The sequence below is a fragment of the Lolium perenne genome, chromosome 5 (assembly GCF_019359855.2).
Source record: "Lolium perenne isolate Kyuss_39 chromosome 5, Kyuss_2.0, whole genome shotgun sequence".
NCBI classification, from domain to species: Eukaryota; Viridiplantae; Streptophyta; class Magnoliopsida; order Poales; family Poaceae; genus Lolium; species Lolium perenne.
In genome coordinates, this window is record NC_067248.2 from 186857440 (window position 1) to 186873396 (window position 15957).

Below are 15957 nucleotides of genomic sequence, written 5' to 3' on the forward strand. Positions count from 1 at the left end.
AATCAATTACGAGGCTATTAGAACAACTGTCCAAGCAATCAGAACCAAATCGAGAAATAAAAAACCATCCAATAAAACTAGAAGAACAAACAAAAGCTCCATACGGTAGAACAATCGTGAACCAATTCCTGCTCAAGATCGACATTTTTTACACTACTAGTGAAGAGTCATGTTTCGGTCCAAGGGTTCGGGAGAACGAGATGTCTCACCGGTCGTCGGAGGAGCCCGCGAGGAAGGGCCGGGCGCTGCTCCGGCCCGCTGCCACGGAGAGGCGACATGTACCCGATGTAGGGAGACCCGAGAAGAAGAAGGCGCGCGTCACCACCGTCTCGTCCCGGTGGCCGGCGGCCCATCGGCGAGTGCGGCGGCGCCCTCTCGCTACGTGAGCGACGCGGTCGGGCAAGCTCGACGGAGCGCCGCGCGTCGTGCCGAGGATGCACGCACGCGCCGGCGAGCAAGCCCGCCGCGGCAAGATTGTTCGTGGGGGGCCCGGCTCCCTCACAGGCAGCGGCGTCGATCTGACGCGGTATGTGAGGACGGGTGGAGCTGGGGACGTAGGGGAGGAGGAGACGGCCTAGAGGAGGAGGGCCGGGGCTGGCGAAGACGGAGGATCGTCGGAGGGGCGAGGAGCGGCAGCGCCGGCCAAGATTAGATTGTTCGGTAGAGAGAGATGACGTCGGGGAGGAAGAGAGAAATGGGGCTTAGGGTTTCTGGTGGGGTTGTTTTGTTCTTTTCTGGGCCTGCGGCCCACATTCCCCTATTCCACGGCCTGTGATTCTATTTTCATTTTATTCTTGTGTGTGCGGTTCCGTTAGTTCTTCCCGCTCATTCCCATAGACCCTATACATCTAAAGTTATATATGATGCCCCCCATAGGGGGCCTTGGAGGGCATCCACGACAGCAACCAGACAATCACGGGCTGGCTTCTGGTTTCGTTTCTCCTCCATCAGCTGGTCCACATGTCCTTATGTGGTTGGCTCAGCTGAGAAAATATCTTCTTCATCCAATCCCCTCTGTGTCTCTCCTCCCAATCCCCTCCCGCATCTCACCTGCCCCTCATCTCCTCTCTCGATCCGCCGCCGGCGCTCTCCGCAGAGACGGCACCCTGTCGTGCCTCCTCTCACCTTCGCCTTCTGCCTCGCGCACGACGGCCGCCGATTCGCCGCCTCCTCTCCAGCTCCGGCTCGTCGCCGAGCTCCGTCTCCTCCACCCAACATCCTTCTCCTCTGCCACGTCGCTCGGCAGGAGGTGCACGGACCCTGGCCGCCGCAACGCCGAGCTCGGCCACCATGGACGCGGCGGACGACGTCGGCTTCGCCACCATCCACCTGCACCTCGACGCCTCCTCCAGGGCCGCCGCGTTCCCCAACCCCAAGGGTGGCCGTGGTGGCGGTGGCGCGGGAGGCATGGTCGCGCCGGGAAGAAGCGTGCATGAGCTGCTCGAGTGCCCTGTCTGCATCAACTCCATGTACCCGCCGATCTACCAGGTTCTTTGATTTTGCCCCAACCTATTTCTTGACTTCCCAAATTTTGCTACAGCGCACTATGGAGTAGTATGTGTGTGATTCGAGTTCGGCGATTCTTGGGTTCGAATGGGATTCGACTACGCAACGTAGGAGCCGGTAGAAGCTGCAGAGACGGAGGTTGAGGTGGTTCAGCTGCCCCTCTCCTTCATGGAGGTTGAGACAAAAGTAGAGTTAAACTCCCCCTCTTTAGTTTTACCCCTGGAACATCTTATTTCTTGTGCAGATTGTTTTATATATGCTTAGCAGGTGTTTGGTGAAATTCCTAGATAATATTGGTCTATATTTATGCTACATCTAACTGTTTGCAATCTTGTAATTATGGTACTAGGATGTTCAGGAGAGAGATTTATACTTCTATCCCTTTTGCAATCTTGCAACACCATTCAATAGTGAGAAGTTTTTTTTCTTCTCCATTCAGTTAAATAGATAAGGCTGTTGGAGTATCTTATAATCATGCTTGATGGCTGCTGCTTCCACACGGCCTGACGTGCCGTTGCAACATGGACTGGCAACGTTGCTACTGATGTGTGCTATGGCGGCAGAGCCCAGCCATAGGAGCTTAACAATGACTCTAGGATGACATGAGCGTTAAGCTTAACAGCTTAACATGGACTGGCAGCAAGTCTGGTGACCACCCGTGTGGAACTCTGTTGGCCATGTATTTTCACTCCGCGGGTGATGTTTCAGTTGTGTTATATTCATGTGATCCATTTATATTTATCTAAATAGGAGGAGCAAAAAATAGTTCCTGTCAGTGCTAACAGTTTGTATGAATATTTCTATTTTGACTAGGTTTGAATGATTACTGAAAATTAGTCATCGAACATGTTGGCGGGCATTGCGCTGCAAGTCGTGTTAGTTATATGTGGTCTGGTAAGATTTCTTAAATGTTCTCGTTGGCTTTGTGTTTTTTCTTTAGAGCATGAACTTGAATAGAAAATCAGATGTTTCACATTGTCTACAAAATGCAGTGGCATGGCTAAAACTCACACTCTTGGTTATTTAGCATAATAGTGAATTCAAGTAAAACTAGGCCTTGATATGTCGGGTTTGCATCTTCTCCATTCTGTGTTTGATGTGTTTTAGATTGTTAAAGGTTATTCTGGATTTATTGTGTGTATGTATGCTGCTGTGGAGTTAAGCTTTTTATGGAATTGATATACCCAATCATCCAATTTATACCTGAAGAGTTGACTTTGATGGTTTTCTAAATTATGCAAACTGATTCTTTTACTTTTTAGCATTAAATAGGGAATTTTTTGGCCAGGTGGGGCTACATCCATGTGATAAGTAAGTTTATATTAGGGCCTCATATTGATTATTGCACCAGAGCCCCGATTCCTGGAGATGAACGAACGGATGCATCTCCTCAGTTTTTTCGCTGTAAGATGTGATTCTGGTTGTGGCTCTATGACCACCTCTCGGACTGTGTTCTTCCCGTTGAGTGTCCAACAAGAGGAAGAGGAGGAGCGCAACTGCGCTCGAGCTCGGTGGTGGGAAAGCTGGAGGATGGTGAAGATGAGCTTGTGTGTGCTAGACTGGCATCTCTGCATGCTATCGTGTAGGTATGAATTTGCTTCCCTAATCCCCTGATTTGATGGAGCAAAAGCAGCTTGCTATGTGCTTGAGTTTGTTCTATACCAGTAAAAGTTCAGCAGGATACAGAATACCTTCCAACTCACGCTTTTGGGTTATGGCCTGTTGATTTTCTACTATCGAAATCTATATATCTGCATATAAATTTGTCTGACACTATACACACTGTCGAGCTTCTCAAATTAAGCCATTGGGTTATGGCCTGTTGATTTTCTACTATCGAAATCTATATATCTGCATATAAATTTGTCTGGCATTATACACACTGTCGAGCTTCTCAAATTAAGCCATACTTTCAGCAGCAAGTAATTCTCACACATAATCACCTGCCTTTCAGCTTCTTTTTGCCTCCGAACACTGCTTTGCATTATCAACACATTACACTGTCTTACATTATACACGCTGCCAAGCTTCTCAATTTCAGTGACACTTTGAGCTTCAAGTAGTTCTCACTGTCAAACTTCTCAGTTTAAGCAAGTAATTCTCACGATCAAATATCTCAGTTTACGTTACACTTTCAGCAACATTTAATTCACATACATAGTAATCTGCATTTGAGCCTCATTTTTCCTCTGAACTCTGCCTTGCATGTACTAATAAAAAGGATTTTTGGTTAGTTTTACAGATTAGAAAGGCTTTTCATTGAAAAAAAAGCTTTTTTCCAGCCCTAAACTTGTCTCTGGTTTTATTCCAAAAATGTATTGAGTTTACTGTCATATGTGGAAGTTACTTAGCAGAATATCAATTTCCGCACCAAGCAATGGATACATGTACTGATCATAGATTCTTTTACTCAGTGGAGACAAGTATACTTTTTTATTAGCATATGCCTGCAAAGTAGTCTGACAATGAAATTATCATAGGCCTGGCACCCTGCAAACCTGGAAGTGCACACTATATTGTCTTTTTACATGCATATGTAAATGTTCGGAGGTACATGCATGCTGTGTCGCTTTGAGAGGATATCTCCAGGAAGACGCATGTTGATGCACCCGCTGCTGATGGTACACGAACTGTAGCGCCCGGCAGCGTGGGCGAGCGAGGCTGCGATTGGAGTAGTTAGAACGATATGAGCGCTGCTGGGCCACCTCCGACTTGCCAGCATTTCGCCGCCGCAACCGCCCATCCAGAGTCATTTGTCTCTGAGGTATCACCACCCCCGCACATCCAAAGACCATTGTAGTTGACATCGTTAGAGACAAATTACAACTTTTGACATTTTGACTTGCTTGTGCATATCGTTAGGGTATAAGGGTTCTTATTTAACTTTAATTCATGGAATTTCTGATTCGGGAGATACGTACTTTTCGTAATACATTCCTTTGTTATTTGTTCATGTCAACCATTGCATAATGGGCTGCCATATTCAGAGATTTGAAAAAAAATACTCGGCATGTAAGTACTTCATTTGCATCTACCAGCTAAAATATATGTTGCAATTACTCATCTCATAACCATCAAATGAGAAGAATTTAGGTAAAATAGCTTCCTGCCACCTCACCTTGCATATGACAGGAAGCAGACTTTTGCTTCAGCTACTATTTTATTGGTGTCATTTCAGATCTGAGTTTTGTGTTTCATAGAAGTTGCTTAATATCCAAGTTGGTTTTAATAATGACATTAAAGGATAATTTTGTAATATCTATTCAGTATGTTCTACTTAGGAGGTGGGATTTTCTGTATGTATACATGTAGCTGCAGTTGCTTCTTTTGTACTGCTTGTTTATACTATCTATTTTGTGATCACTTTTTCAATGTTTAGAGTTATAAGAAGTAAGAATACATCTCTTTTCTGCATTCAGTGTGATCGTACCAGTATATGAGTTGTAAATTGAACGGTTTAAATTCAGTTGATCTCTGGTTTGAAGGATGTTAACGATAGCAGTGGCAACAGTTCTATGTGGGATTTTTTATTATTATTGTATATGCCTTGGATGTAATTAATCACTTGAAATGTTCAGTGTGGTGCCTTTTTACCTCTTCGCTCGCGCTGGCTTTAAATAATCATTATTATACACGAAACATATTGTTTCTTACTTGAAATGTTTACTTTGATGTCCAGTTCATTGTATCAGTTCCCAACTTAGTGTTTTATTTCCTCTTGTACGTGTTGGGTTACTACATTAATTTAGAGAGGAAGTGGCTTTTTTTAGTAGCTCTTGTGTGATTTTTGTGTTTATTTCCTGAAAGTTAGCTTGCTTGGGTAGAGGCACGCCACACACTTGATAATGCACACCATAAGACTTCTAGGTAGGAAAGTTCTAGCATCCTTTGGCGTACCACCTGGGTGGGTGAATAACTTGATGCTGGAGAAAATTCTAGAATCCCTCGATACACAAATATGCTCCAAACTGATTGTACCTAATATTGATGTATGCCAATATGCTAGGTTCTGTTTTAGCAAAATGTCGGCCCTTTGATTGTACTTGGGCCTGAATGGATCATGGATGTAGTAATGTATATATGGATAATACATGCATAATTGAATGGTAGCGTGGCTAATATTGTGTTCAGTGCAAGCCTCACCATTTGTTTCTCCGGTGAACTATGCATCACACACTAAAATTTAAAAGAAGCACGACATATTTCTCATTGCTCTTCACAAACTATAATGGCTCTGTTTTACTCATGTTACTTCTTTATATATCTATTAATGACTTGAATTTTTTCCTCTTTATTATAATCATACTTTCAGTTCCATACTATAATGGTCTTCATCCTTGCTGGATGCCCAAACCATTACCATAGGGTGATACCTAGGAGGAGCTAGCATTGGTTTAATTACAACGGAGTTGAGAGGATCGATCCCAGTCTGGCCAATTCACTTCCAGTGTTATGCTTGTAATCTCTTGGGTGAATTCTTGATGCCTGGACCGTTGCTCATCTTCCTCCCTACTTGAAAAATGGTGCTTTTCATACATCACTCTTTGCTTCGAAATTAATTAGGAAAAAAAATTATGCTTCCATAGATCTGCTCAAAATTGCCCTAGCACACCGTAGCATGAAATTTTCCTACTAGCTATATCAGAAAGATTACTATTTACCTTCTATCTGGTTATGCAGTGGAAATAGGAATCAGTAAATAGTTTCATCGTCATCCTACCTCCGAAGTAGTGCTTTCACTTTGAAACTAATTTTCTTCTCTGATTCTCATCATATTTTAATTATAGGCCAGAAAATATATTTGGGGTGGTTATTATAGCTACGAATGAAAATCATGTACTTATGTCATATCTGAGCTCTGCAATGTGGTCAAAGATTGGTCTTTTTAATCTACCACTGAGGAGCTCTTTTTTATTCAGGGTTAGTATGAATTATTAGCTGAAGGAGGTTCATAATAACACATCTCATGTAGGCTAGCTATTTACAGAATGATTGCACCAAGGGAGCAACACAGGGCATGTAGCAACTTGATGATGGAGAAATGTAAAAAAAATCAACAGACATGAGTTCACAGTATTATTTTCTTCAGGAGGTATGATACTCGCAGCAGCCTATGAGACATTTTACATATTTACAGTTGAAATACAGAGATGATCTATGGAATTTTTTCTTTACTGATTCATTCTGTTGTCAGCTCACAATGTTAGTATTATATAGCTTCAAGTTAACAATACAGCTAAATTGATAGAAATGATTATACTATAAGTGCTTTGAAATTCGTCCTTCCCAGTATATTTCTCACTGTACAATCCTGTTGACATAATCAAATATGTGTTGGGGGTGCTTTTTGCAGGATATAAGAATTGGGTTTTGATTAATAATGGGATTATGCAGCAACAATGCATCTTCACCAGTCAGATGGAACTGTTAAGGGTGAAAGGGATAAAGAAATAATAATTTTAATGTCAAAATATACACTCTACAATATGAAACCATTTCCTTCTCTACAAAAGAAATTAAGAAAGGAAAGGAATGCCTTTCCAGATCATTTAAACTTGAAGAGAAGATTGTGCGTACTATATCTACAGTAAGCATGAGAAATCTTAGCAGCCATGAGAAATGCCTTTTGCATATTTGCAGTTCAAATACAGAGATGCTCTATGGAATTTCGTCTTTACTGATTCATTATGTTGTCAGCTCACAATGTTAGTAGCTTTGCTAGAATGCATGCTATTTACTACTGTATGATTAATATCATATTGATGTGAGCAATTGGTTTAATTATTATATAGCTCCAAGTTAATAATACGACTAAATGGATAGAAATGATGATACTATAATTGCTTTGAAATTCGTCCTTTCTTCCCAGTATATTTCCACAATACTGTTGACATAATCAAATATGTGTTGGGGTGCTTTTTGTAGGATATAAGAATTGGGTTTTGATTAATAATGGGATTATGCAGCAACAATGCAATCTTCACCACTAAACTTTCAGATGGAACTGTTAAGCGTGAAAGGGATAAAGAAATAATAATTTTAATGTCAAAATATACACTCTTCAATATGAAACCATTTATTCTCTGCAAAAGAAGTTAAGAACGGAAAGGAATGGCTTTCCAGATCATTTAAACTTGAAGAGCAGATTGTGCATGAGAAGTCTTAGCAGCCATGAGAAATGCCTTTGCCTTTTTGGTATCACCATTGTATTTGGTTGCCAAAAGTGGTTCGGTCTCTTTATCTTGCATCTACAAAAGCATTAGATGTGTGAAACTGATATTTGGTAGCAAATTGAACTGTACTTCACAGATGGTTGGATTTAGTTGTGTCGCTTCAGGTTGCAGGATAAGATCCTTCTAGACCATTTCACTTCCTAACCACAAATGTTCAATATATGTTGAATTGTTTATGATTTATTTGCATTTGTCATCGAACTGCATGCCTTTTAATTTAAATCATCTCCGATGTGTGCATAAATGAACTGTTTTGAATTGCTTCTCAGTTCTGAAATCAGCTCCTTTCTTGATGCATTGTTATGATATTTCCGCAGTGCTGTAAATATTTTGACTACCTCTCATCGAACAGCTTATTTCGCACTTTACACTGTTGGGCCCTCTCTGGTGATTACTTCAAAATTAATTATGTTAAATGTGGCTGCCTCTTGAGAGAGCTATTAAATTATTGTTTAGCTAAAAAGGAGGTACGATATATTTTCATCTGGTTTGTATTGTAAACACATGCTGTGATACTACAGATACACAATATTTTACCAAACGATTGACTGTGCGAGAGGCTTGGTGGCTTGCAGATTGATAGACTTATTTTCTGACTATTATCATCGATATGTATAAATGTTTGATGCATTTTACCACCTATTCATGAGTGCAGATGACGAGGTTTTGCAAAAACAACTGTATTAGTTATTCTAATATATTTCTCTGTTTTCCTGATTGTACATTCTTTCGCTACTTGGTTCATGATTTTATGTATTTTATCCTAATTATATCTTATTGAATTTATTTTGCAAAACATAAAAATGTATTATCATTTACTCAAGTGTTTTTTACGTTGTTTTACAGTGTAAATTGGCGGTAATTTTACGGGATCGTGCGCCAAGGCGCACATCTAAATCTAGTCTAACGTTGTATATGATGCCCCCCATAGGGGGCCTCACAGCGTTTTGAGACTCGGGACCGTTCGATCTCGTCTCAAGCAAATCAGGACCGTTCGTTTTTTCACTACCGGAGTAGTCCAGAACGCGAGGCCCTCGCGCGACCCGTTTTTTATCCACGGGTCGATGAAGCCCATTCGGCCCGGCGTTGGCGCGTCGCCGCCTCTCCCGCTCCCGCAGCCGCCGCTCCCGCTCCCCGCCGTCGGCGCCCCTGCTTCTCGACGCCGGCGACTGCGGCCGCCGCTGCGCCACGTTCTTCTCCCCAATCCCCTCCGCCTCGCGCCCCCCAGCCATGCTGCCTCGCCTCGCGCGGCTCAGCCCCGCCGCCGCCTCCCCTCACAGATCCCCTAGCCGCGCCGCCGCCTCGCAGAGCCCCCAGCCCCGCCGCCAGGAGTTCAGCGCGGGGAACCGCACGAGTGCCGGCTGCCGCATCGAGACGACCGCTGATTCGCCGCCTCCTCTCCAGCTCCGGCTCGTCGCCGAGCTCCGGCAGGAGGTGCACGGACCACGGCCGCCGCAACGCCGAGCTCTGCCGCCATGGATATGGCGGACGACATCGGCCTCGCCACCCTCCACCCGCACCTCGATGCCTCCTCCATGGCCGCCGCGTTCCCCAAACCCAAGGGCGGTGCCGCCTCTTGCCTTGGACACGCGCCTCGCGGATCTCTGCCAGGTCAGATCTTCCTGCGCCACTGCTGAAATCATTTCGGCGTTCCGGTGGGAATTCGCTGTCTGACGGTTGGTGGTTTGATGCACGAACTGGGAGTGGACAAGGGCGTCGCCAGCGAGGCCGCGGCGTTGCTGGAGGAGGGGAAGGGCGTTCTTCTCACACCGTCTTCGTTTGGGAGCAAATCGGTAAGGAGTGCTGTCTTTTGTGCTCAAGTGTTCGATTCTTATAGGATTTGGTGCTAAGTTAGGATCCTTGCAGCCCCAGGATGTGGAGAGGCTGTGCTTCGCTTTTGTGTTGTACTGCGCAGCTAGGCTGAAGGGGATGAAGGAGGGGAGCTCCAGGGTTAGGCTGTGGAAGATCTTGGAGGGTTGTAACCTCAAGTGTGTGATGCTTTATATGCTGATTGTAATTGTTGTTAATTAAATCTTAGTGTTTGTTTGAGTTGGTTGCGGTTCCCCTTGGTTTTGTTTGCAGTTACGATGACTTTTTCAAGGAATCACAGCAGTTTCGTTCCAAGATTGATCAAATTTTACGGAGCCGGTATGGATCTGATTGGGAAGATCAGCTAGAGGTGGGTTGATGGTCAGTCCCTGTTTTGTTTTCAACAGATCCAGATGAGGTTTTCAGGTGGTGCTAAATTATTTAACTCTCTATTGGTGTTATAACTTTTGATTCCAGCTGAAACAGTTGCAGAGTTTGGTAAATCTGTTGGCAGATGCAAGCAGGTGAAAACATCTATGTGCCTTAAGATTACTTTCAGTTTGATGATAGTATAGCCGGTGGATTTTCTTATCTTTTTGTGGGATGTGAAGTTCATAATTTCGTGAAAAATGTGTTACAAGTAACAACTGATATATAGTTGACTATCTTGAGTAAATACTGCTAGCACTTCCCACTAGCATCACGTATTCCTGTCTAGCGGCTGCTTATGAATCTGACTCTTTTTTTCCTTTGTTCAGCTGACGCTATCTTCCTTGTTCACTGTAATGGACCCATGTGTTTTGATCTCTAAATATTGCTCTGCTGAAGCCTTGATTTACGTATCAGCAACTCATTTTGTTTTGTCTCTATTCTAGATTTCTTGATTGATTCATCTTTGTTAGATAGTGATTTTGTTCTGTGCTTATCACAGGATGTGATTTCTTTTGGTAAGGGTGATTAAGCATGAGTTGCAGCACCGCCTGAAGGTTTGCACACGGTTTGCACACGCCATGTTTGTTGTAATGCTCACTAAAGGTTATATTTCTTTTCTAATTTGGGTGAATTTACAAGCTATATTTTTTTCTTCATGGAGTTGACAGGTTAATTAGGATGATAGAATTGTCTAAAAAGATCTGGATTTAGAGTTTATGTATGTGCTGACGAATTATCCAAATTTAGTATCTTTATCTACTTCTCTTGATATACAAAAACTATAATAGTATATATCCATAATCTGGTACTTCTTTTCATTGTATTAGATCTCCTTTATAGGCAGATTGTAGCTCCTTATTTTATACCCAAATTGCAGCTCTTTATTTGGTTGGGAGCCTACAAATTTTAGATTTATAATTTGTTGTTGTGCTTACAAATCCTATAGCTACACCTGCAGGTGTGAGAACCAGGATGCAAACTCTGTATGGCGGGTTAGTTTCCCTTCCAATATTTGCCAGAAAAAACTGTTCTGGTCCAATTGCAACCTGTATACCAAGCTTGAAGAAATTAAGAAACCAAGGAAATATGTTCACACAGTTGGATGCCAAGTAATATAGCTATTGTATTTTTTTTGCTTTTGTATAATTCATTGACTTGATTTCCTATACTGAAAGCGATTGAATTGTTTGCCTTCGTTGTTGATGAATTTTAGCCAGACAATGGCCACATTCTGTACACACCCGTGGTCAATACAATGGCCAGACAATTAGATCACGAAATGGATATTACCATTGCTTTTGCTTATCTGCTGATATGTGCTACTTTGAGCTCTTTTCCTGCTTATAAATCTGCATAGTTACAACATAATTAATTGTTGAATGCCCGGTTTATTCTATATCCTGGTTTGCCCAGCTATTAGCATTGTGTTTTACAGCCTGGTCTAAATCTATTATATTAGCATTGTCATCATTCCTGCACTTATTCTTTTTTACTTCCATTTGTAGGTGTCATGTGTCCCATCATTTGAAATAAGACTTGTTTACGCAGCCCAAGTTTTCTTCCTCGCATGCGCAATGAGCGCGCAGGCCGTGAGCGCCACCTCGCTATCGTGGATACATCCAGAGGGCTCAGGTAGGGGATGTTCTTAACATCTCTAAATTTCATTGGAGACTGGCATGATGGACTTTAATCTTCTCCTTTGACTTTAATTTCATTGATTAAACCACGAAGTTTAGATTTATCTATTCCTTTGGCATTCACAGCATGTACAACAGTTGCACAATCACTCTCAAAATTAACTGGTGTGTGAAACTAGGAGCAGAAAGACCAATGCCTTCTTTCAGAGTACGAAGTTCAGCTTTATCAGCGTTCACGCAATTTCCAAAGGTGTGGGCAGCCAAGAAGATTATGCCGTAGCCTGAATTTTTAGCCACTACACCAACACTGATGAGGCTGGTTTCCCCAGTTGCTGCAGAAAAGTAGGATGAGTAAGAGCTCCGATACTGAACATAGATTGTAAGTCTGCCTACAGTTTTAGTGTGCTTTTATGACCCTCAGATAGTTGTAGGAAACTGTAAAGTTGTGTCTTAAATTCCAGACTATCTTTTAGATGCATTCTGATAGTGACTGCTATTTCATGTTTCATACAAAAAAGTGATTGCTATTTTATATTTAGGTTCCTGGAACTTCCTCAGTTCCTATAATGATTACTATTTCACATGAAACCCAATATCGTTATGAAGTTGTTCCTGGTAGACTCTGGTATGGTATCAATCGTTCTTTAGTGGTAAATTCTTGCATACCATTTCAAAATACAAAAAAGCTCACCAATTACGTTCATAATCTACAGACAAACCCAATGTTGACAACCTGCAGGGAAAACATTGCAAATTAAATTGTTTTTACAGAGGTTAACAACCCCCATAATTGGAGGCATCACTCGTGCAAGGATTTCAGGAGAAGGACATAGACCAATAGAAACACCTACAGATGCCCTCACTGCCCACGTATAGAAGGAAGACCAACATAATCTTATAACAGAGGAACTATTAATAGAGTTATCTCTTTGTCTTTGTTTGAAACTAACTAATACCACTGCTGGCACCAAGGAATTCTGTACCAACCACTACATGGCCAAGAATAAGGTACACTCTCACATCTATTTTTGTCTATGGTAATACAATTGATTCCACTCAAGTCATAGACTCATCACCCGCCCATTGTCTACATCGCAACTCAAGAAAAAAGAAAGCCACCAAAGAATTATTCCCACCTAAGTAAAAAAGCTCCACCTTGTCAGGTGAGCACCTAAAATAAATACATGCATTCACACACGAGGCAGACCCAACTGGCAAAAATAAGGAGTTACCCGCACCGGTGAAAAGGAAGCTTTACTTCAGAACAGTTGTCCTGACTACTGTTACTAGAAATATCACATGTAGTATATATGTTTCTAGAACAACTAATCATGAATACTCTCAGCATGATGTAATATTAAGTGCCTAAATAACTTTGTAAAAATATCTCAAGTACCCTCTTCTTTTTATCACTGACTACTGTTGTGGTGTCTATAATCATACCAACTTTCTTCAGTTTATCATACTGTTTTTAGTGAGCTACACCGTTTTTGAGAAAAGTAGGATAGAGAGTTATACTGTTTTTACTGAGCTACACTGTTTTTAAGAAAAGTAGGATAGCGACTTATAATGTTTTTAGCGAGCTACACTGTTGGAACTTGAATCCAATTTACAAAGGAGGAACAACTCCTTCAGTACTAAAACAAAGAATTTGCCACACTGGATCCGAATATACTAGCAAACCAATTGCATCTTAGCCAATATTAGACAAACTTTTGCCCAACGTGCCAAGAAACTAGAAAAATTATCAAATAATTCATAATCAATACCATCCCAAGGGCTATAACACATGCATCTTCTATGTCTGTTTGTTGATATCAGTGGCCTGAAAAAGTTGTGTTCTCTAAGTCTTTACTGAACTTCAAAAGTTTAATATCCTTTTACCTACTCCATATTGTCTTACTGCAACAGGGCATGGCAGCGATGCGCGTGGGTCGTGAGCCTGGTCTCGCTCGGAGTGTAGGAGTTCCAGTAGGACTTGCTTCGGGCTCTTGGCCGCGTGCACAGGCTGCGGGAGGTGCACCAGGCGGCCGGGATTGTGACCGGGTGAGAGGTGCTTCAGAACTGGAGCAGAGTATGCTCCAAGTGTTTTACTGTTCCTGATATTTACGTTCAGTATTTTAGCAAGTGCTCTTCCTCATGTCGAAGCTACATCCTTTTTCTTATTTTTCTGAATACCTCTCTTCTTCCTCAGAACAAGTTCACCAGTCTGATTCTTTTCTATGAAATTAACATAAAAAATGATCGCATATGCTGCGACAATGCACTGCCTATGTAGATGATTATTTTAGGTTCCTTTCTTTCTTTTGTTGCTCTTGACAAAATCAACAACCGTTAGTTGCTATAATATATTTTCCTAAAATTTCCCTGGTTGTATATAAATGTTAGATCTCTGTAATTTATTGTGGTTCGCTACCTTTTGTAAATCCTAAGAAAAATTATTACCATTTTCATGTACACACGATTTACACGGGGTCGTGCGCCAAGGCGCACATCAAAATCTAGTCTAAATTTAATGTTAGCATTTGCCAGCTGTAGGCAAATGCTCGTGTAGAACATAGTAGAGCAAAACCTCTTTGTTACGCTCCCATGATCAAGACTAAATTAGAAATAATACCCTATACAGTGGCGGAGCGTGACACAAATAAAAGCATGGGCCAAAATGCTTAAATGCCTATGCACGGAGACATAGGTCATCAGAACTCCAGTAGCCTAGGCCAGCATAAGCAAATTTGACCAAAAACTACCAAATATGTGGGCTTTCTGACATGGAGTTAGTGTTTTGTGTTTTTCAAACTACTAAATACCTGCACAACCCTACGCTATGTACGGACGAAATCCGTGGCTCCCCCACCCTCCCGCCGCCGGAGCGGCTAACGGAGAGCGAGGGACCCGTTGGAGCTTCGACGGTGAGGTGGATCGGCCGGCGATTCACAAATCAACTCTCCTGGTACTGTAGCGGGAGAGGATAAGGTCCGAGGGTACAATATAACTAGTTGATTCCTACGTGTGGAGTGGATCGATGTAGATGCATGCAAGCTCAGATGAGTGGATGGATCAACCCATGTAGTAAGCTATAAGATAAAGTACATAATTATAGTCTACTTACGTGGCATTTTTGCATAAAAGAGTGGATTCTCATGTAAGAGTGAGTTGCATCACTTACTTATAGTCAATTTGTGAAAATGCGAAGTGAACCACATGTTAATAAATAGTATATCGATATAGCTCGGTACCGAGTTAGATGTCACATATTAGACTCCATTTGCATGCATTTGTATATGCCATTTTTGAATTTTTCAAGCAAACAAAGCTATGTGTAGTTTGTCCTACAAAAATCCACAATTGCAGTGGCTCCACAACTATTAAATTTGTTCTAAAATAATTCACTGACTTTACGTTGAGAACTAGCCGATAATTTTGTCCAAATCTCAGGAGAAAGCAAACTAGATTACTAGGTTATTTACGCTAGCTAGCTAACATGGCACGCTCTTAAGCTCAGCTTCATTGACGTTGGTAGGTCTTATCGCTCAGCATATTTCGGCCATATCGAGCTCCATGCATATTTGTGACGCTCCCATTATGTATTACATGGTATTACATGTCTAATTTCCATCCATATTTGCCTCAGGATAAGAAAGGGCTGCTTCGACATGGCCTAATTTGTTGTGTTGTAATGTGATCACACATTAGTTTTTGCAAAAACTCATACCACACTTGCTCTTCGTTACGAAAGAAGGTGTGGATGGTTATAAAATGGCCATTCGAGGATATATGTGTTGGCAAAGGCCTCACGGGGCGTCTCTACATCTCTCCGAAGATGGTCAATGCAAGTGTCTAGCATAAAACATTTTATGTAGATAAAGCCAAAATACGTCGTGCGGGATGACGAATACAAGGACTCGCTAAGGTTCGCCGGCCAGATGGCCTTAGCGGAGATTTCGTGCCGACGTGCCACTCCGCGAGGCGCCGTTGAAGCGGGAAGCTAGTGATCACCGTAGTCAATGTCACTCACGTCATCCATCCTCGAGGTTGTTGCCTCCACAAGAAGCTGCTGCTCCACTAGGCCTTCACCGACACACCCTAGCCGCAATCGAGGCCTCGGGCACCCCTAGCCTACTCCTCTACCTCAATACTCCTACGAATTCTCTCATGACACGTTCCTACACGCATGTCCATAGCTCATTTGATCGGGGACATGCACTCCATTTATGTATGTTAAAGTTAAGTAGATCTAAACTTAAAGTCATGATGGTATCGTTGAGCGCGGAGGTGCGACAAGGGGGGGGGGGCGTCGCTATTCACGATGTCGAGTTGCCACAAGGGAAGTTTGGAGTTGT

At 42.4% G+C, this 15957-nt stretch overlaps 1 protein-coding gene across 28 annotated transcripts; it reads left to right on the top strand.

Annotated features, from left to right (window-relative positions):
• Positions 1 to 2187: 2187 nt before the first annotated feature.
• LOC127301234 (retinoblastoma-related protein 2-like) lies at positions 2188 to 14122 on the top strand. 28 transcript variants are annotated; one of them, XR_011745331.1, is made up of 14 exons: positions 2188 to 2400; positions 2858 to 3092; positions 3987 to 4270; positions 6494 to 6598; positions 8586 to 9532; positions 9606 to 9727; positions 9822 to 9918; positions 10026 to 10072; positions 10480 to 10583; positions 10939 to 11089; positions 11486 to 11612; positions 11744 to 11996; positions 12157 to 12625; positions 13529 to 14122. XR_011745331.1 is itself a non-coding variant. In XM_071820215.1 (8 exons), the coding sequence occupies exons 1-5, from the start codon at positions 9428 to 9430 to the stop codon at positions 10308 to 10310; spliced, it is 375 nt and encodes a 124-aa protein (XP_071676316.1). In that variant the 5' UTR covers positions 8783 to 9427; the 3' UTR covers positions 10311 to 10387; positions 10480 to 10583; positions 10939 to 11089; positions 11486 to 11612. The 28 variants fall into 28 exon arrangements, 5 of the variants coding, with proteins under 5 accessions (XP_071676316.1, XP_071676317.1, XP_051187410.1 ...); XR_011745330.1 differs by lacking the exon at positions 2188 to 2400 and having other exon boundaries at positions 2407 to 3092; XR_011745332.1 differs by lacking the exons at positions 2188 to 2400; positions 3987 to 4270 and having other exon boundaries at positions 2407 to 3092.
• The last annotated feature ends 1835 nt before the right edge of the window (positions 14123 to 15957 follow it).

Bases quoted from the DNA above. Each gene is read 5' to 3' on its own strand.
- LOC127301234 (XM_051331450.2), top strand. From the start codon at position 9,428: ATGCACGAACTGGGAGTGGACAAGGGCGTCGCCAGCGAGGCCGCGGCG. The intron at 9,533-9,605 runs GTAAGGAGTGCT...GGATCCTTGCAG, and splicing joins CTTCGTTTGGGAGCAAATCG to CCCCAGGATGTGGAGAGGCT. The intron at 9,728-9,821 runs GTGTGTGATGCT...TTTTGTTTGCAG, and splicing joins TTGGAGGGTTGTAACCTCAA to TTACGATGACTTTTTCAAGG.